We start from the raw sequence: 24,937 nt of genomic DNA, 5'->3' as shown, positions 1-24,937 counted from the left end.
AAGAAAAAATTTGGAGTAAAGCATCACATATGCTTTGTCTTTGCAATAATTCTGGACGAAGTAAATGAAGCCTTTTGTATTGAAAATTGAACTAGCTGAGTAGGTCTAGAAAATAGAAACCGAACCCCAATAATTTGGGCAACGAGATTACCAACCACCTTTAGCTTAAATCATATAGTACTTGTCTAAATGGAAGTAGCAGACTAGTCTGTCCCAACTAACTTAAATCCAATCCTACATCAAGGTCTACATCTGTTACTAGATCATGACCTTATTCCATATACCTTGGACCGACCAATAAATATTACTTAAAAAAATATACATAGAGGTAAAAGTATAAATATAAAAATTCTTAACGGGTTAACGATTTATCCGATAAGGAAATTGAGTAATCCGCCCTCAAACCGTTAAGCCGTTATGTATAAAATTTCAATCCGTTCACCGATCATTACCCTGATAATCTGATACCAGTAAGCCATAAGTTGTTTTCGCGGCTCGGTTAACGGTTACGGTTCGATTTTGAACGACCATAACTAGAATAGCACTTGGGCACGTTTGTAACAATGTTTGGAAGGAGAGGGAGTGGTAACAACTAACAGGGAGTACATACGAAATTGCATCAAGACCAAACCTAATATTCGCAACACCGTTTACTTTTTGTTCAAACTTCAGTAACAAAGTAGTATTAGCAAATTGCAATTAGCAACAATATATTTCGATTTGTTTCTCAAATGAGAAAAGGTAGCAACGGGAGAAAGCGATAGATGAGTAATGCATTTTTAACTCAAAATTTGAACAGGAACAAATCAAATAAAACCTTTACATAACAGCTCATAATTTCAAATACCTCCTTTTATTATCAGGAGTTTAAATTTTACATCAGTTATACCTGTGTGACTGTGTCCAGTCATGTAAAGATGGTTGCTATACTTCCCTCTCTCTTCTACTCTTTTTTTCTTTAGAACAATAATTCACTCCATTTCTTTCTGTTCTATCTTCAACAGTGTATGAAAGACGAGAAACCATATGTGTTCTCCCTTTTTTGTTCTGGAGTCCTTTCTCTTCTTTCCATCTCCTTTTTAACAGTGCAAACAAACTGCAAAGTATATGAGATTTGGTCACATTCATGAGATGGTCTAGATTGGTATTAGTATGGATACGGAAAAATCATTCTAGTATTAAATAGAATAGACATAGACAAGGGAAGAATAAACATAGATAGAAATAGATAGTGGAAGAATTAAGAAAAAAAAAAAAAAAACTTTGGCACCCTTGGATAAAGAATCGTATAATCTTATATATGTTTCTAATGCATGTGTGGATCAATATTTTAGATGACAAATCGATTCTAACATGGAACATTAAAGATACTTATTCCTTTTTTTTCCTTTTCTTTTCGTGTAAAATGCTGCAGCAGGAATAACCAGCTGACGAACATCAGAAACACTGAGGTCCAACAATACTTCAACATCATAAACTTTTCATACAAACATCTTCTGAAATATATCTTTTGGTGTTCGATTGATGTAGCGAAAACATTCTTACATAAGCATCATGCTCATTCACCATGTCAATGTACTCCGTAAATCGCTTGCTTTTAAAAAATATGTTATCTGATTAAGCATCTGATTTTGACCTAAATCATTACTAGTTTAAAGTAGTCCAATCCATAAAATGTCATCCTCCAAATGCTAGACCACCATATGCAAACAAGAAAGAGAAGCAATTAGATACTAATAGGTTTTCTCCCTCGTCTTCATATCCAGGCCAAACTTGCAGCCGTAAAGCTGCATCATGGTTACTTAAAATATATTTGCTTAGTTCCGTTCTCAGGCTTGGTTAACTCATCATGCACTCCTAAATGATACTCGCGACTGAGCCATAGATAATATGAATGCAAAAAGGTGTCATGTAATAAACAGTCTTGTGTCCGTTCACACACATATGAAGCTAGTTGTAATTTACGGTAATGCTGTCTAAACATAGTACAATCTAATTATCAAAGCTGTCTAAACACAGTATAATCTAATTCTCTAACATGAATAACCAGAGTATCTACAAATAACAGTATCAACAGACATAGGCAGATCAAGAATTCTTGCGGCTGCATAAAAAAGATATATTTTTATACCTTTCCTTTAGCTATTTGTACACAAGTTACTAGTCCACATCCTAATTTGGAATGTCATTGACATGTTTCAAGATGATTCACCATTTAATTGAGTGACACGTGATTTTATAAAACTAACAATGAAAGTGTAAATTCGGTCAAGCTGAAACATATGTAAATCGAGAAACATACTTTGGTGAGAAATTTCGGAACAACGAATTTACCATACTCACTGCACTTGAGTGTATTCTCTTAGTTGAGGTTCCAGTTTCTACATTTGCAATGAACCTTGGCAAGAGCAGCCATGTAATCATCAGACCTATTAATGAATATTAATAAGAGGCTCTTCGTCATGCTTACATATATTTCTAAGACAAACAACAAGTATACTGAATTTGCATATATCTAGCTAAAACACCCTTCATCGAACCTTGATCCGTAAGCCGATTGACAAGCAGCAATTAAATGAAATTTAGCTGCATCTGGCTCATTCTGGAAATAAAAAAACAGCAAAATAGCTCATCATGTAAGCTGTTGGAGTTCCAGTATTCAAAGCTTAAGTAGAAAATCTGATAGTAATCTCTCCAACTCAGGCCATTCTTATGCAAATTTAACCATTGTAGATGTTTCAAAGATCTCCTTTACTGTGGGAAGAAACTAATCTTTATCCTAATTTAGTTCCATTGACAAGGAAAACAGTAAAACACAATAATTGTAATAAAGTAAATCACTATGCTAATATTCTTTCTTCTGTGACTACATAATTGCCATCATATGAAAATTAAGCAGTGCGTGACTATTGAACTTAGCCTGAAAGAATCACATGACCATACGCATGTGAGGCCACAGTGGAAGATGGTATTTCAGTTACTTTCATAAAGACTATCAAAAGCAACCGTTGCACTTTACGTCAATCAAAGTCACTACTCTACCTCAGTTTTGAGAACAAAATCATGGCATACACAATTTATTAAAAAAGTATCGGATATACAGGTTCATTCTCAGAGTAATGTGTGCATTGTGAAAGTAAGCAGGGGTCAAGATAAGCTAAATTACTTCCAGTTCCAAGAGCAATCTGGCAGAAGAATCACCATAGTAAATGTAGGGCCTAGAGATTAGTAAAAACCTGGGATTCGTAGTACAACCCAGCATACAGAGAAGCATAGAAATATTCATTTGGCTGTCCACTTGAAAATGCAGCAACAAGCTTCAGAATTAAGGAATAGTTTGTAGTTAGTGAAAATATTGACACCAATCAAAGCTGCAAATTAGAGGAAATACATATAGTGTAGATCATAGGAACAACTCATAGATATTTTAAAATAGAATGCTTCAAAGAAAGGAACTAGATTTAAGGGCAAGTTCTATAAAGCGATAGTTAGACCAGCCATGTTGTATGGAGCCAAGTGTTGGTCAGTCAAGAAATCTCATGTACAGAAGTTGAAAGTAGTGGAAATAAGGATGTTGAGATGGATGTGGGGGCATACCAGGAAAGACAAGATTATGAATGAATATATTAGGGACAAGGTGGGCGTGGCTCCTGTGAAAAATAAGTTGCGGGAATCGAGGCTGAGATGGTTCGGACATGTGAAGAGGAGAGACTCTGATGCCCGGGTTAGGAGGTGTGAGAGGTTGACCATGGCGGGTCAGAGGAGGGGTAGAGGGAGGCCTAAGAAGTACTGGGGTGAGGTGATTAGGCAGGACATGACTCTACTTCAACTCACCGAGGACATGACCCTCGATAGGAGGGAGTGGAGGTCGAGAATTAGGGTTGTGGGTTGACAGACAGTCAAGAGTTTCGTCTAGTCTTTTCAGTAGTATTAGTACTAGCCTTGTATTTTCCTATTCTTAGCCCCTTGCTATTACACGGTGTGTCATTATTTCCAGTAGGATTGGCTCTATTCTTGTAGTGTCATATTCTTAGATCTTTGTTATTGTAAGTTGCACCATTTGCTTCCGTGTCTTATTAACTTGATGTTGCTATTGTCTGTTTATTGCTTCATTTTCACTATTCTTGAACCGAGGGTCTTTCGCAAACAACCTCTCTACCGTCATAAGGTAAGGGTAAGATCTACGTACATCTTACCCTCCCCAGACCCCAGTTATGAAATTTCACTGGGTTTGTTGTTGTTGTTGTTGTGTTGCTTCAAAGAAAGGAACTGTCATAATTTAGTAACAATCACTATGCTCTCAGTTTAGGACATATTATAAGAAAGGTTGGACTGAAATAAATACGAATGTTTTGAAATAAATCTCGTCAAGAAACTCTTTCATAATTTAGTAAGAATCACCAGGCTCTCAGTTTAAGTTATATGAACAAGCAACTGAAGGAGTAGAGACAATCTCTAGTACAAGAACAAGAGAGTGAAGGTGAATGAAATAGAAACATATTGCCTACTTCGGTTAGTATTCGTTTATGATCAGGGTAAGAATTGAACAAGCACTAGAACAAACTAACTTGAAACTAATCAAAAGCTAAAATGAATTGCTTTATTCTGACAACAAAACCATATTCCATACATTTTCTGGGTCACCACCGTCTTTAAACATGTTATAAGCTTCTCGCATGACTGGTCGTGAATCTCTACCTACCTGCACACATCAGATAAGCTGTTGGAAGGTTCAAATTTTAGTTGTTGTAAGTAAATATACAAATAGAATCTAGAAAATGGCTACAATAAGATGCTTGATCAAATCATTCTACACATAACAGAATCTCAATAGAGTAAAAAATTCTCAATTTGGAAATATTAGTACAAACTAACTCTTAGAACATGACGAAGTTTCATTTAATAGCCATATTTGGGTATCAGTGCGTCAATCAAAAAACATCAATCCTCTATTAATAGGCAAAAAATGCAGAACAGAATTTTGATAGTCTAGCTATGCAGACGAAGTCACTTACCTCAAGATATCTTTTTCTTGCTTCACCAACTCCATACAGTTGAGCTTCACAGAGGAAGCACCATATCGACTCCTCTGTGTCATTTGGATTCTGGGCAACATCTAAACGGAATTGTTCCGCACCCTCCTCATACCTAACCAGACGCAACCAGTTTAAGTTGTGCTTGTCTTTTTTCTTAATAAAGGCCCAAAAATTTAATACAAACTAGTATAAGATAAGTGGAAAAGTTATTACCTATCAAGATAATATAGAGACAACCCCCTTTGCCAAAGATCTGATTACCCAATGAAAGATAGCAGTCAATAAAAGTTAATGCCCATCCTTATTATAGCTTGCAGCAAAAACACAAATAAACTTTACATGGCTTTTATGAATAGACAATCTTCATTTGACTAGAGAAGAAAATGGAACTTTTCACCAACTCATAGTATCTAAAGGTCTGACCCAAATAACAATAATGGTAAAATTAGAGTCAAATCCGCTTTACCCCTTAACCTTTAAGGGCTAGGAAACAATACTCCCTTCACGTTTTGAATGGGAAAGGGAACCCTTCCCGTGAAACAATTTTTTTTAAATAAAATTCTTTTCTTTTTTCAATAGATAACTTTTAGAATAACTGATAATCGGCTTAATGTATGCATATTTTGATATATACCGCCTCACATTTTGCTCATGTCTCGACGATTTGAGATGTTTAATATGATTATTTGTGCTAAATTTAGGTATTTCTATGTGTAGGGATCATTCGGACACAATTTGGGGCGAAATGGAGCGAATTGGAGCGAAATCGGGACAAAAAGGCAAAAAGTGAAATTTGAGGGCCACAACCAGCGTGGGGCGCTGGCTGGGGCGCAATTTACAGCAGCCAAAATATTTGAGCGCCAGGGCCAGCGCCCCACGCTGACCTGGACGCTCAAGACGGAAAAGTGTCCTTTTTCGACTAGGACTCGGTTATTTCGACCCCTAGATGCCCCCAACTCATATAAAAGCCAACCTAAACCTATTTTAAAAGAAAGAGGATGTTTTGAGAGAAAAAACACAAGCACAAAGCCGCCGTGGAGGTCGAAATTCATCAAGTTCCATCTTTCTCTCACCAAACTTAGTAATTTTTATGTTTCTTTGTATGATTTATTGTTTGGCTACCATGTCTATGTGGAGCTAAACTTCTCGTTCTAGGGTTGTGGTTCTTTCATGACTATTGTTATTCGGATATTGATTTTGCCTTCTTGATTTATCATATTGGTTTATTTATTCAATCTTGCGCTTAATTATTTAATTGCTTGATCACCAATTGAATACTATCTACGAATCTAGAATTGAACTCGAAAGTGGGAATTCTAGATTGCATATAGGATTGAGTAGAGCAAGTTCTTGAACTCGGGCATCGGGGAACGGATTCGTGGTTAGGATAGACATATACCTAATTGCCTTACTTGGTTGATTTACAGCAATTATAAATGCGTTCTTGTTGATTCTAACTCCATAGACATATAGGCGTTAGGTTAGCTTGAATAGGCGAGTAAGAACTCGACAGATTCTTATGAGCAATATTAACCCTGTCAACCAATAAGCTAGATAAATTAGTCGGTCAATTCAATTGAAGAATACAATAGGATTGTTAGATAGCCCATAACCCTAGATCGTTTTCATTACATTGATATCATAAAAATCTGCTCTTTCTCTGTTCAAAGTTCATTATTTATATTTTTTTATTTAATTAGTTTAGAATTAAATATTTTTAGGTTTAATTCTTGTTTAGATAATTAGGATAGTCTAATTTAGTTAATAGTTAATCACAAGTCCTCGTGGGTTCGACATCCGACTTTTAGTCACTTTATTACTTGACGACCGCGTATACTTGCGTGTGCGTTTGGCTGCAACAAGTTTTTGGCGCCGTTGCCGGGGACTTAGAAATTAACTATTTTTCTACATTAGGCTTTTACTTTTATCTTTACAAGTTTTTTTTCCTTCTCTTTTTGTAAATATTTTATTTTTATAACTATTTGATTTTTCTCTTAGTGTGTTTCTAGTTCTTTCACCATGACATCTGGGGATGAAATATATGGAGGTAAGGTTATTGATGAAGACTCTTGGTTGACGGAAGACTTATATGGCCCGTCATTTTGGGCTTGTCATGACCTGAACTCTTGGAAATCTGAATTTGAATATGGGAGTAAGGGTTGGTATTGGGACGAATATTCTCGATTAAGGGAATATGCGGAACGACGTTGTCTTCTGACAACGTTGGTGAATGATTGGTCTAAGGAGAGAGATGATCTTGCACATAAAATTGATAATTTTGGCTTGGCTGTGCATAACTTGGATGCAAATTTGAATGAAAAGGTTGATGCGTGTAATGGCCAACAATTTAATGATGAGTTGTGTGAAGCTGAAAAAAATCTTCTAGACCAAATTGAGGAGCTAAAACGAGAATACCAATCATTAGACCATGTTTTTCTTGAGGATGCCAATGTTGAGAAGAATGCTCTAGAGTCATATGAGGGAATAGATAACATTACTTTGGGAGACTTGAGTGTGTGTATATATGGGGATGTAAATAGTAGTACAATTCATGAGTTAAGGCGCATTAGACCTCATTCCAATCATTTTTCCACATTGTGTTTAGATAGTAAGATAGTAATCGAGCCATCTGAGCCAATGAGGGGGTCAAAGGGTGAGGATGAGAGTGCCTATATTCTTGAATTTGTTGTGCCAAAAAGCAAAAATTACATTCCTCATCTAAAGGCCGAGAAGTGTAGAGTGAAAAATTTATTACTTGGCCTGGTTATCGTTGTAGCCCCACCACTGGAGCATAGCCGCAGACTGGATGCCATGTTAGGGGCTCAATTCATAAGTTCGAGGTGGAGGCAAAAAGCGGTTCACGTCGTGCCGCTACATTAAATTAGGCATTTGTTGGGAGGCAACCCAGCTTTACTGCTTTATTTATTTTTGTTTATTTTATTATTTTTGTAGTGTTGTTTTGTTTTGTAGGATTATGAGCATAGGAAGAAAAGTCACTGGAAGCGTGCAAAAGCGAGCCAGATGGTTGGAACTAGTGTGAGGTACCCGCACAAAGGACCATCCATGGGAGAAGTCTGAGTACCCCGTGAGCTGCTATTGCTTCGGCCTTTGGTCTTTCAGGGAGTTTCTTGTCCACCCTTGTTATTTTTACTTTATTTGTGCATTGAGGACACTGCACTCTTTTAAGTGTGGGGTGGAAGATTCTCTATTCTTTCTATAGTATTATATTAGTATATTGTTAGTTTCTTATCTTTTTATTGTTAGCTAGCTTCTTATTTTTAATAGCATAGTTAGTAGAATTAATGGTGTAGTATAGTAGTAGTAGTAATTAAAAAAAGATTAAAAAAAAAAAAGAAAAAAATTGAGAAAAAATTGAAATTTTGTTTTTGGACTTTTCCCGACGATGGATCTGTTGGACAATTTTCTTGAGGGATTAAAGTCCGATTAAAAATACCAAAAAGATTTTCTTTTTTTTTATTTTTGATAGTTAGGTAGTATCCCTTGGTTTTTCTTTGGACACCGGTTCTTTTCCAAGGGTGTAGCTCGAACCGGGTGTTTTGTTTTATTTTTTTTGAGTAGGATAAGGGAGAAAACTAAGGTGCTCAGAGATACCTTTTGATATGTTTGGTGTTGGCAAGTTAAGTTAGAGCATGCACTCTGTCTTCCTGCATATATAATTTGAATTGTAATGCCCAAGTAGATTAAGTAGCCTACTCTTTGACGCCTTTTTCTCAGTTGATTGACTTGTATGCCACCTAGTGCAGTGTTCCTTAAATAATTCTTAACTTGATATGCTTGCTTGACTTGAGAATCACACAGAACCGTCTTGAGTGAGTCAAGTGCCATGTGTGTGTAAGGATTGTTGATATTCTGTGCTATCTTGTGTAGTCTAGAACTTGCCCTGTGTGTTAATCAACGCGAAATCATTAAGTTGTGCTAGTCTAGGAGATGACATAGGCGTTTCTTGCTTGACCATAAAGGTGTTTGTCACTGACAAATAGAATTTTCCCATTGCTATCCCCTTTGAGCCTATAGACCGTTTCTTTGACACCCACATTACAAGCCGTACTCCTACTTTGTTCTTAATGTGAGATTGTTGAACCTTTACCTCCTAAGGCACTTAGTCGCTAGAAGAAGTAAGGTGAGAGATTGGGAAGTGGCTTTTGAGTGGAACCATGGAAGGGCCCTTAAGGTGCACTAAAATTGTGAATAAAGGTCACTAGCTTATGAACTTCAATGTATGGAGTGTGTAAAAAAAAAAGAAAATTTTTTAAAAGAAAGAGCAAACAAAAGTTCAAATAATGTAGAAAGACACACCTCCTAATCCTTGTCACTCGTGCTAGTGAAACCATAGAGGTGCTTGATGGAAAATAGGGCTATGTTAGTTATGGTGTATGACAAATGAATGGGTTGCGAAGCAATTGCGCTTGAATTGTGAGTGTAGTGTATTAAAGTGCTTAGGAGGGTTAGTCACTATTCCTAAATGTATCCTACCCGTCCCTTAGCCTACATTACAATCTTAAAGTCCTAATTGATCCTAGATTTAGCTAGCTTATATTAGTAGAGATGTACACTACGGGCAAGCTTATGGTACGACCACGGGATGCACATGAATTCTTTGTGAGAGTGAGTGAATGTTGTTCAATTGTGTGATGTCCTTAATTTATGTTCAATGACATATTTAAATTTGTGGACTACTTTGATATTCACTCTTTTGCTTGTGGTGAGGGCACTTGATCTCATGACGGATTGGTGATATTGTACACTTTCTTGTGTTGGGTGAGTGCATGAGTTGAGGATGCTTAGTGGTAACGAGTCGTCTCTTGAGGTAAGGTGGTTGTGGAGAGGTTGCTTGAGTTGATTGAGTTGGTTGAAAAACATTGAGTATACTTGGGCTATTTAAAAACGGGAAGAATGTGAAATTTGTGTGTTCATGCTTAATTGCCGACATCGATCATAGTCAAAAGGTAGGGTGTTTGATTGAGTTAATTGTGAGGTCCTCTTTCATAGTGCTAAGTACGTTTTGGGGGTGCTAATATAGTTCCATTGCTCGAGGACGAGCAAGAGTCTAAGTGTGGGGTGTTGATAATCGGCTTAATGTATGCATATTTTGATATATACCGCCTCACATTTTGCTCATGTCTCGACGATTTGAGATGTTTAATATGATTATTTGTGCTAAATTTAGGTATTTCTATGTGTAGGGATCATTCAGACACAATTTGGGGCGAAATGACGCGAATTGGAGCGAAATCGGGACAAAAAGGCAAAAAGTGAAATTTGAGGGCCACAGCTAGCGTGGGGCGCTGGCTGTGGCGCAATTTACAGCAGCCAAAATATTTGAGCGCCAGGGCCAGCGCCCCACGTTGCCCTGGACGCTCAAGACGGGAACGTGTCCTTTTTCGATTAGGACTCGGTTATTTCGACCCCTAGACGCCCCCAACTCATATAAAAGCCAACCTAAACCTATTTTAAAAGGAAGAGGACGTTTTGAGAGAAAAAACACAAGCACAAAGCCGTCGTGGAGGCCGAAATTCATCAAGTTCCATCTTTCTCTCACCAAACTTAGTAATTTTTATGTTTCTTTGTATGATTTGTTGTTTGGCTACCATGTCTATGTGGAGCTAAACTTCACGTTCTAGGGTTGTGGTTCTTTCATGGCTATTGTTATTCGGATATTGATTTTGCCTTCTTGATTTATCATATTGGTTTATTTATTCAATCTTGCTTAATTATTTAATTGCTTGATCACCAATTGAATACTATCTACGAATCTAGAATTGAACTCGAAAGTGGGAATTCTAGATTGCATATAGGATTGAGTAGAGCAAGTTCTTGAACTCGGGCATCGGGGAACGGATTCGTGGTTAGGATAGACATATACCTAATTGCCTTGCTTGGTTGATTTACAGCAATTATAAATGCGTTCTTGGTGATTCTAACTCCATAGACATATAAGCGTTAGGTTAGCTTGAATAGGCGAGTAAGAACTCGACAGATTCTTATGAGCAATATTAACCCTGTCAACCAATAAGCTAGATAAATTAGTCGGTCAATTCAACTGAAGAATATAATAGGATTGTTAGATAGCCCATAACCCTAGATCGTTTTCATTACATTGATATCATAAAAATTTGCTCTTTCTCTGTTCAAAGTTCATTATTTATATTTTTTTATTTAATTAGTTTAGAATCAAATATTTTTAGGTTTAATTCTTATTTAGATAATTAGGATAGTCTAATTTAGTTAATAGTTAATCACAAGTCCTCGTGGGTTCGACATCCGACTTTTAGTCACTTTATTACTTGACGACCGTGTATACTTGCGTGTGCGTTTGGCTGCAACAATAACCAAGTTCTTTTATTATTTCCAAAAGCTCAAGATATGACAAACAATTAGGATCTATATAATTTATGGAGTTATCCTTTAGCCTTCTTCCTGCATAGTTAAAATATGATGTAATGCAAAAACGCCTCCATAATAAATTTTCAAATGTGACATTATCAACTATAATTTCTGTTCAATAAAGATATTTTCAAAATAAGTAAAGTTTAATATTGCTTTAGTATAATAATTTTAATGTACAAAGAAAAAATAAATTAATTAATATTCATAGAAACAATTCTTTCATCTAATATATATGTCAGAGAATTAATTATTTCAGTGTATCTTTTTCCTTTTAAATTGAAATGCTCAGCATATTTCCTGAATTTTGTATGCAAGATTTTTTTTCTTTATTGCAAAAATTTTAACAATGGCCTCGATATAATATAAGAATATCTTAAATTTTACAAGCAAGAAAGACGAAATTCAAGTATTGGTTTGGATGAAAAATATTATACTTCACCTTTGAAAGGATAGAGAAAGAAAAAAAATATTTATTTTGAAAAAGAAATTCTCACCAAAAATATATTGCATAAGGGGGTTCCTTTTCCCATTCAAACTATGAGGGCTATTGCTTCCGAACCCTTAACGGTTAAGGGGGTAAAGTGGATTTTACTCATAAAATTACTCAATTGGAATGCATTTCTTTGAACTGTATTTCTTCTATTAGTCTCTGTAAGAGCACGTTTGGATTAGCTGATTATAAATAGCTGATAAGCTTGAAGTGCTGAAAAATATTTTTAAGTGCTGAAACTGATTTTTAAAATAAGCATTTACGTGTTTGGATAGACGTGCTGAAACTGGTAATAAGCAGTTGATATGTTTGGTAGAAAAGTGCTGATAAGCTATTCTCTTGTTAAAAAGACTAAAATACCCTTAAAGTTTTTACAAAAAATTATGAATTAAAAAGTTTCTTTGTAGAGAAAATGATAAACAACGAATATGGAATGAAGAGAAAATTAAAAAATTTATTTTGAAAAAAATATTTCGTAAATTAAAAAATATTATTAAGGATAAAATAGTAAAAGTCTTGGTCAAACTAAAAGTGCTTATAAGCTGAAAAGTAATAAGTTGGGGGTGACCAACTTATGGCTTATAACTGATTTTAACTTATAAGCACTTGACTTATAAGTACTTTGGATGTTTACCAAACACGTAGAAAAGCCAAAACGTGCTTATAAGCTAGTTTGGCCAGCTTACAAGCTTAGCCAAACACCCTCTAGTTTCATTTGCGTAATAATAGGACAAATTATTAATGCGCTTTAATTTGTATCAATCAATTAAGAAGCTCACATGCTTTCTGGCGAGGATCAAGTTCAATTGCCTTGTCAAACTCCACCAAAGACCCTAACACGTCGCCCTTCATTACAGAACCAAAAATTTCTGATCCCTCAAATCAATTGAACTAGTAAAAAACAATCAGTAAACTGAAAGAGAAATCAAGAATAATTACCTGTCTGAAAAGTTGCATTCCCCTTCGAATTGCCATTACAGCATCACGAGCTGAGTTACCACTTGTTAATGCATCCCAGAGCCCAGAAACTGAGGGCAAGAATAGTCTTCTGGTCAAAGCTGGTAGTGGATTGTGATAAGTCTGAATTCTTGAAAAAGTGGCGCCCAAGAAAATATCACCATTCTGAAACTTGCTTGAGAATAGAGGTAAAGAACTTGAAGAAGGGCAGTACTTAAAGGGTTTAATGACTACAGAAACGGTGGGTTTGGGATGAAGGGTGTGGGTTAGTGCCATTATGGAAAGATGATAAGGTAACAACAGCTAAAGGTGTGGAGCCTCTGTTTCTTAGGACTGCTCACAGGGGAAGATGTTTTTCACAAAAAATACTCCATTTTTTATTTTTTTTTAAATCTCATTTCTGAATGATTTTTCAGTGTTTAACTGAATATAACAGTAGGTGACGAGGGAAAAAAAAGAATATAATCGTAGGTGACATTAGGGGTGTCGAAAGAAAACCATAAATCGCACCACATCGATAATCCGAATCAAATCGAGAAAAAAAAATTCGATGTGGTTTGAGATTGGAAAATAAAACCCGATCATAATTAGTTTGGTTTGGTTTTAACTAAAAAAAGTCAAACCGAAATCAAACCAACTGATAATACATTTATATAATTTTTAAAAATATTTTATACATATAAATATTTATTGTAATGTAATTTATAAATATTTCTTAAACTTTTTCACAGTTTTATCTTTTAACGTATTATTTCAAGTTTAGACTTAACATTCTTGAATGGTAAATAAATTTTAAAGCCCATAAATGTAGTAGCTCAAACAAAGTTCAAATCAATACTAATGCTAACAAAAGAAATTCAATTCAATTTAATACTAGGAATGACGATAATGTGAATGACGATAATGTTGGATAATTATTTTAGTTTTACATTGGTTTATAATGAAAATGCATAACTTAGTTTATCTTTTTCTTTAGTGCTTAGTTATGTAATTAATATTAATACTTATTAGCTATACTTATTTTAGCATGACCTATATAGTATTTTTAGATTATGTTAATTTTCACTATGGCTTATTAATTAGCAATATTTATTTTATGTAATTTTATTATTTTATCTTTGTTATTGAATATTTTAGTATAATGTTATGACTTATCTCATATTATTGTGTTAGTTTCTTGAAAAATACATTATATAGTTGTATTTTACTAGAATTTAAGAAATATTTGGAGTACAAGTTACATATTTTATGCTATGAAGACTTTACCGGAAAAAAACTCGAAAACCCCTAGAAAAATCGAGATTGAAAAACTCGACTTTGTTGGTTTGGTTTGGTTTATAAATTTAAAAATCCGACATAATTGGTTTGGTTTGATAATTGAAAAATCCGAACCAATCCGACCTATGTACACCCCTAGGTGACATACATCAATTTTACAATTGGGAAAGATAATGTACGAAAAATTCTATTTTTGTTATAAATAATATTTTATTTATGTGGAATGTCTATCTTTTAGAGACATTTTAGAATTTGTTATTTCGTGGGTAAAAGTAATTAGGGGTTCTATTCCATTGTAATTCATCCCAAATCAATAAAAAATTCTCTCTCTATTTTTCTCTGCAATACTCTTCTTCTTCTTTTATTGTTTTATAATACGTTATCAGCACGTGACTCTAACCAATTGAGTAGAGGGCGTTTGTTTTAATTTATAGATATACTATTAATTAGTTGTCTAATATTTGAGAAATTAAATCACTCGTGGAGAGAAGATATAGGAATTTATGTGAGGCTCAGGCTTTGAGATATGTGCATAGTGCCAACTTCTACATAAAATGGAGCATAATAATTGTCAATTTCTCCATGAACTTCCTTCAGGAATAAATTTAATGTAGGTATTTTATCTTATTTTTCTCTTTCAAATTCATAAAATTCTATAATTTAATTTTAAATACAAAGACAATAAATTTTGATTATAACTCTAAAAGAGTTTGAAAAATATTATAACCATCCGAAGTGGTAAATTTTCTATGTCTTGCCATGATCAAATTCATGTATGATCATGAGCACAAGCCGTCCCATTGAATTTGCTTCATTCTCGTTCTCTTAAGAGAATGTGATAGCAATATGTGATAAGTCTGAAAGAAAATAAAATTATTACCGAGAAGGTACCAATGGATGTGGACGTGACAATAGACAAAATTATAATCATCATCATTGTGGCAATGAGAACAATAAGAATTCTCAAATAATCCTTCACTTGTGAAAGTAATGCTTGTCATCGATTTGACATTAGATTCTGTAAAGCACATATAGATAATTATGGTCCATTCATGATGTGAATGTAATAACATGTGATTTATGAATATATATTTATTCTTGAAAGAATATGAACGTGTCAGTGATAGTGAATATACCACACCCACCTCTAGAAAGAGGTTTAAGAGGAAATAAGAAAATAATTTTATTATTATGACATGAATAGTCATTGATCACGTACCTATTGTGATTATGCCAAAATATTATGGCAATATTATTATTACAGGGTAATAGTAATAGAAACAACATATCTTGCCTATAATGACTTTGACCATGACCATAACGGTAAAACGTTTTCCTTGGAAGAGATATTCACCTATGGATGTTGATGAATATGTTGTAGTACAAAATTAATTGAGAGCTCTCGAAGAGATTTTGGAGAAATAAAATTGATTATCAATAAGGTATTGTAGGGGTGGCATGTGGGCCGGTCCGGCCCCAAAACGGGCCAAGTGGGCCGATCCAAACGGTCCCCGTCCGGTCCCTAACTAAATGGGCCAAATAGTCCCGGGCTAAATAGTCTTTTTCTAGGAACCGGTCCGGGACGCGGGCTAAATGGGCTAAGTAGGCCCAACGGCTAAAATATTAATTTTTTTTAAAAAAATTAGAATTGAAATTAGAGACAAAAAGATGTACAAAAAAATATTTAAGGCAATGCCTTGTAAATTTTATTATAGAATTATGACCTAAACTTTTTAATTTAAAATTTAAAGACAAAAATATTGTAAAGAGATATTCAAAGAAATGCCTTGCAATTTTATTATAGCATTAAAACAATATGAAAATATCTTTCTTAGTCTTCCTCCCCCCTATGGAATGAGCACAATAAGGTGTTAATACCACCATTGAGAAGAAAAAGAAACTAATCAAGATGTGCCAAAATACAAGTTACATAATTCATACTAATTTTTGTTCATACAAGTTACATGGTATCTCTTACAAACTTCATATATCCTTCAAGGTTCGGAGGAATTTCCGTTGGTGGTGGCGAAAAAGTAGCTTGGTCATCGCCGCTTCCATTATCGGGCGAAGCAGTATCCTCTGCAAATTCAGCTAGTAGTTCTTCGTAAGCTTCGTCTTCATCTGGTTGTGATTCAGCAAGTCCAAAATGTCTTCTTTCCGAATGGATCCAATCTCTGAAAAGTACTGATTTTTTCAAGCTCTCCCTCATAGACACTCTATAATCACCGAGTTGAAGTCTTGCTTGAATGAAAGCGCTCTCCGATGCCACTGTTGAAGCTTGAATAGTTAAAATGTCTCGGGCCATCTTTGAAAGAACCGGAAAGTATTTTCCTTTGTCTTCCACCATTGCAAAAGATTAAAGGAGCCGTCGGGATTCACTTCCTTAATTTGCTGCAACAAATAAATTTCAAGCTCATTTAGTTGTGAAAAATTATTGCTACTAGAATCTTGAGAACCCCTAAACCCCACCCAACCACTAAGTGCTCTTACTCCCGCAGTTCTTTTAGATGTATCTTGAGAACCCCTAAACCCCACCCAACCACTAAGTGCTCTTACTCCCGCAGTTCTTTTAGATGATTGAGAATCAGAAGAAGAAGAAGTTGGAACATTTGGTCTAGCATGATCTAATGCTACTTGATAAACATTATAAATAGTTTGAGCATTTATTCTAATTGAGGTTATTGCTTCCGGAAGTCCAGCCAACTCAGCATCTTCAAGTGCTAAACCATTATAAACAATTTCATACCAAAATTGAGGACCTCCTATGCAACAATCAAACTTTCATACATGTAATTCCATCTAGTTGGACAAGATTTAGGAACCTTTATTTCTCTTAGGCCAAATTCATCGCATCTTTTAAAATATTCTCTAAGTCTACTTCTACAATTTGAATAAAAAGCCAGTTAAGAGCCATTTTAACCTTTTTAATTTTAATATTTAAAATTCTCATACCATCACCCACAATTAAATGGTAAATATGACAAATACATCTAACATGAAAAATATTACTAAATGCAGGATTTAGCGTAGTGGTAAGCAAGTCTATAGCATTTGTGCTATTAGTAGCATTATCCATTGAAACCGATATTATTTTATCACTAATGCAAAAATATCTGCAAATATATGTAACTGTGCTAGCAATAAACTGTCCTGTGTGACGTGAATTAATTATTCTATAAGCAATTATGCACTTTTGCATTATCCATTCCTCATCAATCCAATGACTGGTAACAGTAAGGTAATCACAGTCATTGCCACTTCTACCAATATCAGTTGTAATAGCAATACAATAATTTATATGAGTAAATAAATAGCGCAAATATTATTCATATTCATGCTTATATTTATAAATATCGCTCTTTACGGTTGTGCGAGGAAAACCTTTATAAGTAGGATTAAAAACATTTCTAATATAATGCACAAATGAAGGGTCAGAAGGAAAACTATAGGGTAATCACATAATAGTTACCATTTTTGCCAATTCTTCCCGATCTTTTTTTGGATTATAATATAAAATACCACCGAAAATAGTGTTAATTCCCGGTTGAAATTAATTTGAACCGGTACTAGAGTTACCCTGACTAGGACTAGGTATACTTCTCCCCTCGGACAAAGCTTTCAGACGTTCATATTTTATTTTATCTCTAGGGTATTTTTGTATGTGTCTAGCCAAAGTTTTCGCCCCCTCCCCCTCCCCCCTGCAATCCAGCAACATATTTAAAAGCTAACTCAGTACCACAAGTTTTATACTTAGCTTTATTTTGTGGAACTAGTTGTGTAAATAATGGCCAAACAAGAGATGTTTCCGTCCGTTTTGTAGGTTGTCTAGAAAAAGTAGGGATAGTAACAGGAGTATCAGATGGGTCATCATTTAGATTAGCAGGGTTATCACTAGTTGGGTTAACATCAGGAGCATGACTAGTGGGTGTATCATCATCCGGTTGAGTTTCATCAAGATCAATTTCCTCATCATCATTTTCATCAATAGTATTATAATTATTAGAATAAAGAGCATTCATTAATTTATGGTCTAACTGTTCACCGGGTGTAATATTATGGTAAAATTGACTATCGATAAATTATAATAAACTATTATCGGTATCAAGAATAGCAGGTATAGGGCGGATATGGGGTTTGGTTCGGGGAGCCGGGGGCAGGGGAGGAGGAACAACAGTACCACTAGATTCGCCACTCTTGGATTTTTCCTTATTCTTATTTTTGGAAAAATAATTTTTTAAGGAAGCCATATTAATTAATCAAGTAATAGCAAATAAATAAAACAAACCAAAACTACAATATTAAGACTTAAGAGTTGGAACAAGTTTACCGAATTGACGAACAACTTGTTGAAAATTGATTATCGTTGATGACTTGAATACTTTAATTCACCAACTTCACAATTTTTTCACAAATTGTAACAATAGTAAGAAATAGTAGCAAGTATAGAAGAAAATTAGAGAGAGATTGTGATAGATTAATATTGATTTTGTAAGAAAATATTAAAAGAATGAGGGGGTATTTATAGTTGAAAATAGGGAAAAAGTATAATTATAAAACGTTTGAGGTTAAAACAAAGTTGGGGGTTTACAACTATTTTTTAAAGGCCAACGGACTATTTTCTAAATATCTAACGGCTATTTTTGACAGCCCAGCGACTGTTTTTTAAATTTTCCAAACGACTCTTTTTTTTAAAAAAACATTTACCGTTGGGACCGTTTGGCCCGCCAAGGGTCCGGTCTGGTCCCGATCCCTCTGCGGGCTAAACGGTCCCGGTCCTAATGGTTCAAAGCCAAGAACCGACCCACGAGACCGGCCCAGACCCACATCTACTGGTCCTGGCCCATTTGAATCGCGGTCCCGGGCCGGTCCCGGGCCCGGACTGGCCCATTTGCCACCCTTATGTCATAGTAAGTCTCAAAGAAACTTATTGAGTTTCTAAAGTATTCGCGAAAGCGATTGATTATATTGAGATTATAAATATAGGAAAAATTTAATATCTTCTATCACTACAACTTGTAGCAGGGTAATATGTATGTGAAAAGTTACCCACTTTATTCTCTAGTTTTTACTCCACTTTCTTCATCTTCCTCATGTTCTTTAGTATGGACTATAGTATGAGCCTTTTCTTCGAGGACCTCTCCACACAAAACTACAAGTTTTGTCTCCTGCCTCATTCTAAAAGGAACTAGACTCGGGCAGTCTATGGTCGAAATCTGCTTTTTAGAGAAGATAGGTGCTTCGATCCTTCTATTACTTCCATGGCACTTGTGTCCCTTCTTCAATGGTCCCAACCTATCAAAGACTGAGGTCCTTGGTTTTGTAAGTCGATCAAACACAGAAGGCTTCTCATTAAATATCGTATACTCTTCTTTAACAGTAATGTACAACTTGCCCCTTTTATGGAGATACAGGTTGTTTGTAAACCAAACCTTCACGTGATTGTTTCAGGCTTTTCTCCACCATCATCTTTTGAGTAGGGTTAGAAGCTTCAGGTTGGAGCTTTCCCAACTTGGATGGTTCATTTGGATCATAACCAGATTTTGCTAATAGCTTATAGGCATTTGGGTCAAAGCCCTTATCTGAGGGCTTTGCAGGAAGTGCTAGATTTAGAAGCAGATTGTGGTTTGATGATTTGACAAACCCTATAGCTACTTTGTGAATAACTTAATTGTATCGATTCGCTCGATAGGAAGGGTCAAGCCTCTTAATACATTACTTTGTAGTTCAGAAGATGGGTCTTCAACCTTTGTTGCCTTTGGGACATAACGAAGAGTAGGAGTCACTTTCTTACTTGAAGATGCCTCATTTATCTTGTTCCTATTGTAAAGCAATTGATCCTTTTCGACTGTAATATTTGCCTTGCCAGTTATAACATCAACCTTCTTTGTAATATTTTTGGTCGACATCACATCATCATTAACCTCATTTGAGACATAATTCTTTAAGTAGAATTTTACATCAGTAAAGTATGATTCTGTCTCGGTGAAAAGTTTATCATCAACAACTATCTTCTTTTCGACCCCATCTTCACAGTACTTCAATGATCGATGGTAAGTGGATGAAACCACTTTGTTATCGTGTAACCATGGCCTTCTTAACAAGATACTATATGAGGTCTTTGCATCGATCACATGCATCCATGCTCTCGAAGGCATATCTCCCTTATTTATTTCCAATTTGATAGCCTGTATCGCTCTTTACCCCCCTTGATTGAATCCTTGAATCATCAAACGACTTTCACATAGTTCATCCATTGGTATACCAAGCTCTTTGACAATACGAAATGGGAGAATATTGACGCCGGATCCATCATCAATCAAAATTCTACTAACTCTCTTCTCACGCACAATGCCAACCAAAAACATGGGACAATTATGACGTGTTTCACCAAGAAAAAATTCATCATTAATGAATATTATTTGTGCATCACAAGTGTCCACTTCTTCAGAGAGATGCTTAGTGAATTCTTTAGACAAATGAGGTGGCAGCAATGATGAATCTTCCTTCTTTGTCTCTTTTTCATCTACTTTACAACATGAGGCCTTGATATCTTCATAGGGAGCTTGTGTGTGTAACCAGCTTGGCAGAAATGCTTCCACTATCACTGGACTACGTAGCCTTTGATAGTGATTCTCTTCCATTTTTGTTTTCTTCAAATTCTTCTTTACCATTTTCTTCTTGCGTCTTTTCACCACCTTTTCCCTAGTCAATTGCTTGTTTGACTCCTTTTGTGAATTTGTCTTGCAGCATCTCCGCCAAGTCAAAAGAATACAACCTTCATCATTGGTTTTACTCTCACGTGATTTACTTTACTCTTGAGATCTTTTCTCCAATATTACTTTATTCACTATAAGGAGAAGCAATGATTTGCTCACGTCGATAGGTTCAAAGTCACCAAATTTAATCATCTTTGGTGGTGATGCAGTTTGGATGCCCTCATATTCATGTACTTTGACAAAATTACAAAGGACAATGGGATCAAGTGAACCAAAAGTGACAGAGACTTGATTCAAACTTTGCTTCTCATGCTCGACCAAGATTTTTCCTTCATCGACCAAGTCTATGACTTTCTTTTTAAATATAAAGCATTTTCAATGGGGTGGCCAATCAACTGATGATACTTGCAATAATTTGAATCACTAGTCCTTCCATCTTCATCTGGCCGCTTCATTTCAAGTAACTCAATGAGTTTCAACTCAAAGAGTTCTTAAAAAATTGTTGGAACATCGGAGTCCAAGAATGGATACTCCTTCAGTTGCATTTCTTTCAAAGTTAACTTTCGGATGACTTTATTATGTAAGGACGTTGTCTTAACACTTTGCTTCTTACTCACTTTTATAGTGACCTTTAATGGCGAGGCATTAACATTCGTTGATTCTTTGCTCTCAGACTTCAGCATAAACTTGCCCCCCTCCCCCCCTTTATTTCTTGTTTATCCTTCCCTTTGCGAGATTCATAAACATGTGGTCCTTGATTTCCGCTTGAAGATATGCTTAACTCCATATCATGAGCATGTGTAGCTAATTCTTCAAAAGACTTAGGCTTGATACCCTATAGGATGTAGCGAAGTGCCCAATACATTCCTTGGATACACATTTCTATTCCAGAAGCTTTACTAAGTCTGTCTTTGCAGTGAGGCTTGTATTCCTCCATCGATTGATGAAATCAACGACTGGCTCATCCTTCCATTAATGGGTGTTTGTGAGTTCAGCCATACTTACAGTTCGCCTTACAGTTCAGCTATTCTTGAAGTGTATGTCTTCGCATATGCAAGAGAATACTTGGCAGCAGTATCGTACTTGTCTTTGATGGTTCCCATAATAAAGTCTTTCAACTAGTCAATGGGAATTACTCTGTCAGATGAAATTTGAAGTTTCTTAGTGTCATTGTTTGCCTTGCGGATGAGTCTCATTTATATTGCATTATAGGGATCTTCCCAGGTGCATGACTTGAATCGCCCTCCATCATGCTTTCAACTCTATCTATCAGCTTGATAATTTGATTATCTTGATCTTGCATATGCTTCGTTAACCCCTCAATTGCATTTGTTAAATTTGTGAGTTGTTCTTGAACAGTTGAAGTGTTAGTCACCATTGCTTAGATAACTGTCATGGATGGTGGAGCAAAGCATGAATTTTCTCTTACACCATACTTGGAGTGGAACAACTCACATGGAGTGATTGGAGCAGATCCAGTGATCAAAATATTTGATCCTCTTGTATGATGAGATTCTTAAATCAAGACGGGCTAAGTAGAGCTAATGACTTTTCAATAATTTCAACAATGTTTGCTCGTTCTTTTAATTCAGTTGAAAAGGACCTTGCCCCATTAAGGATCTAAAATCAAAGGAACCGATGCAGATGGAATTTGAAATGCTTGGTTTCGCACCAAGTTTTCTTTGTTCCTAGTGATAGGTCCTATTCTTTCCATAGTAACGTCTAGCAAGTTTTCCACATCAGAGGAAAACTTGGAATCTGTAGCCTTAGCAGTAGTGAATTTGAATTTGGTCTTTTTAGGAGCCATTTCCGTGTTCTTAAAATTTGGTAATCGAAGAGATGAGAGGTAGAGATCGTCCCACCGTGCGTGCCAAAAACTTGTGTCATGACCCAAAATTCCACCACAGGCGTCGTGATGGCACCTAGTCTCTAAGACTAGGTAAACCGATTACTTACAACAATTAAGCCAGTTTAACAATGATAATTTAGAACAGAGTTTAATATGAATACCGAAACAAAAGCGAAATGAGCCTACGCGGCAATAATCATAACAACCTCTCAAGACTAGGTAATATAGAGTCACGAACTCTAGCTGAATACATGGAAAGATCTCAAAGATCGAAATACAATACTATTCAAATGACAAGCTGACAGTACAATGAAAAGAAAGGACTACAAGGGACTGCGGTGACCAAGCAGCTCTACCTTGAATCCTCGCGATCAATAAGCTAACTCTGTCCGAGTCCGATATCTCCAATACCTAGATCTATACAATAATGTGTAGAAGTTAGCATGAGTACACCACAGTCGGTACCCAGTAAGTATCAAGACTAAACTTGGTGCAGTAGCGATGAAGTACAACTCAAGATACCTACTAGTCAAAATAACCTTTACAGTATAAAAGTATAAAGCTAATAATGAAAGCAGGAATAAGTAAATGGCAACAAGAATCAACATACGACAACAGAACACTGTTAAAGTACCAGCGATAACATATAAGGGAAATATATGTCAACCAATAAGCAAGCCGTTCCAACACACGTCTCACAATGAATTACTCCGAGATACCTCATCTCATAACCACAAGTTACGAGTCTCAACCAAAAATCATATGCTCACGGCACCTTGTGCCCTCATGCCCTAGTCACAACCGCACGATCAACTCACGTGCCAATATCCTAATAAACCCGGCATGAACACAGGCTCACAATCGCAATCCGCCCAGCATGGTCATATGCTCAATATCACAATCCGCCCGGCAAGGCCACAGCTCAACATTAACATGAAAGCAGATAATACAAGAATACATGGGCATGATCAATAAATATTAAGTTTCATACTCCTGAACCGGTATAAGTGGCATGCTAAGGTGTATTCTTGTGCGAGTGTACTATTACATCCCAAGTCAACAAGTAATATCAAAGACATCAAGTAGCTCATTGAAAGAAACACAACAAGTCACGTAAGGTGTATGGCATACACAAGGAGAATCACACTAACACACGAATATCGTCAACATAATACCCCAGGCCATCACACATCATCCCTGACATTGCCACCCTTATCTCTCCGATAGACACCCGTATCACTCTACCATGGCAATATCATTAGCCACCCATATCACTCTGATAGCCACCTGTATAACTATGTATAATAGCCACCCTTGTCGCTCCGCCCGGACAATAACACAATAGCCACCTGTATCACTCCGCACAATCAACAACGGTAAGATGCCACCCATATGCCCTGCATAACAACAACAGTAAGATCCCACCCTTATACCCCGCATAACAACAACCAAACCACACAACACTTCACATGTGCTAATATCACAACAACACGATATATCAACTCGTACCACAAGTGCCCATAGGCCATAACCTTTCCAAAAGAACCAACAATATCAATATTTTCGCAACAAATAGCTTACGACTTAAACACAATGTGTATAGAATCTCAATAACAACAAAATGAACGGGAAAGTAACTCAAATATGAACATCACCCCCTTTAAAAACAACTTAAATTAAAATAGATTAATGACTTTCAATAACTTCAACTTTAATTAATTTCTTAAGAATCAACTCGATGATGAAGGTATTTACATGAAATGGCAAACTTCAAATTCTAGTGGATGAAATATGCCAATAATGAAAGAGATGGCATGAACTACCAACTACGTCTAAATGCATCAGAATGACCTGGAAACAAAAGGATATCATGTAACAATAACAAAAACTTCAATTAAGAGTAACTCAATAATAAAAGAAGTCACATAATAATAATAGAGGTAACAACTTCAAATAAAGCAAATAAGAGTAAACTTGACTAGTAAAGGATGTGACATGTAACGACAACTTTAAATAAAGCATGTGATAATAAGCATGACGAATAAGAGATATAACATGTACTATCAATTCCATATAAATACATGAAAGAAGCCTAAGAGTCTAAACCGGTCAATTTTCACATATAAGCCCGAGTACGCACTCGTCACCTCCTGTACATGACTTCCACATAACACAAATAGCACGAACAACTCAAATCCGAAGG

General features: G+C 35.7%; 1 protein-coding gene across 4 annotated transcripts; it reads right to left on the bottom strand.

Moving 5' to 3' along the window:
- Nucleotides 1-763: 763 nt before the first annotated feature.
- On the bottom strand, nucleotides 764-13,264 carry LOC104105270 (uncharacterized). 4 transcript variants are annotated; one of them, XR_688321.4, is made up of 9 exons: nucleotides 12,874-13,259; nucleotides 12,714-12,780; nucleotides 5,250-5,289; nucleotides 5,016-5,148; nucleotides 4,631-4,702; nucleotides 3,237-3,317; nucleotides 2,541-2,602; nucleotides 2,303-2,429; nucleotides 764-1,096 (listed from the first exon to the last, which is right to left on the bottom strand). XR_688321.4 is itself a non-coding variant. In XM_009613527.4 (9 exons), exons 1-8 carry the CDS (start codon nucleotides 13,165-13,167, stop codon nucleotides 2,363-2,365), a joined length of 816 nt encoding a protein of 271 aa, XP_009611822.1. In that variant the 5' UTR covers nucleotides 13,168-13,258; the 3' UTR covers nucleotides 764-1,096; nucleotides 2,335-2,362. The 4 variants fall into 4 exon arrangements, 3 of the variants coding, with proteins under 3 accessions (XP_009611822.1, XP_070047878.1, XP_018629358.1); XM_009613527.4 differs by having other exon boundaries at nucleotides 2,335-2,429; nucleotides 12,874-13,258; XM_070191777.1 differs by lacking the exon at nucleotides 5,250-5,289 and having other exon boundaries at nucleotides 2,335-2,429; nucleotides 5,016-5,189; nucleotides 12,714-12,767; nucleotides 12,874-13,264.
- Nucleotides 13,265-24,937: the final 11,673 nt, after the last annotated feature.

Source organism: Nicotiana tomentosiformis, chromosome 12 (assembly GCF_000390325.3).
Source record: "Nicotiana tomentosiformis chromosome 12, ASM39032v3, whole genome shotgun sequence".
In the NCBI taxonomy this organism is placed as follows: Eukaryota; Viridiplantae; Streptophyta; class Magnoliopsida; order Solanales; family Solanaceae; genus Nicotiana; species Nicotiana tomentosiformis.
This window is presented reverse-complemented; position numbering and strand designations above follow the sequence as displayed.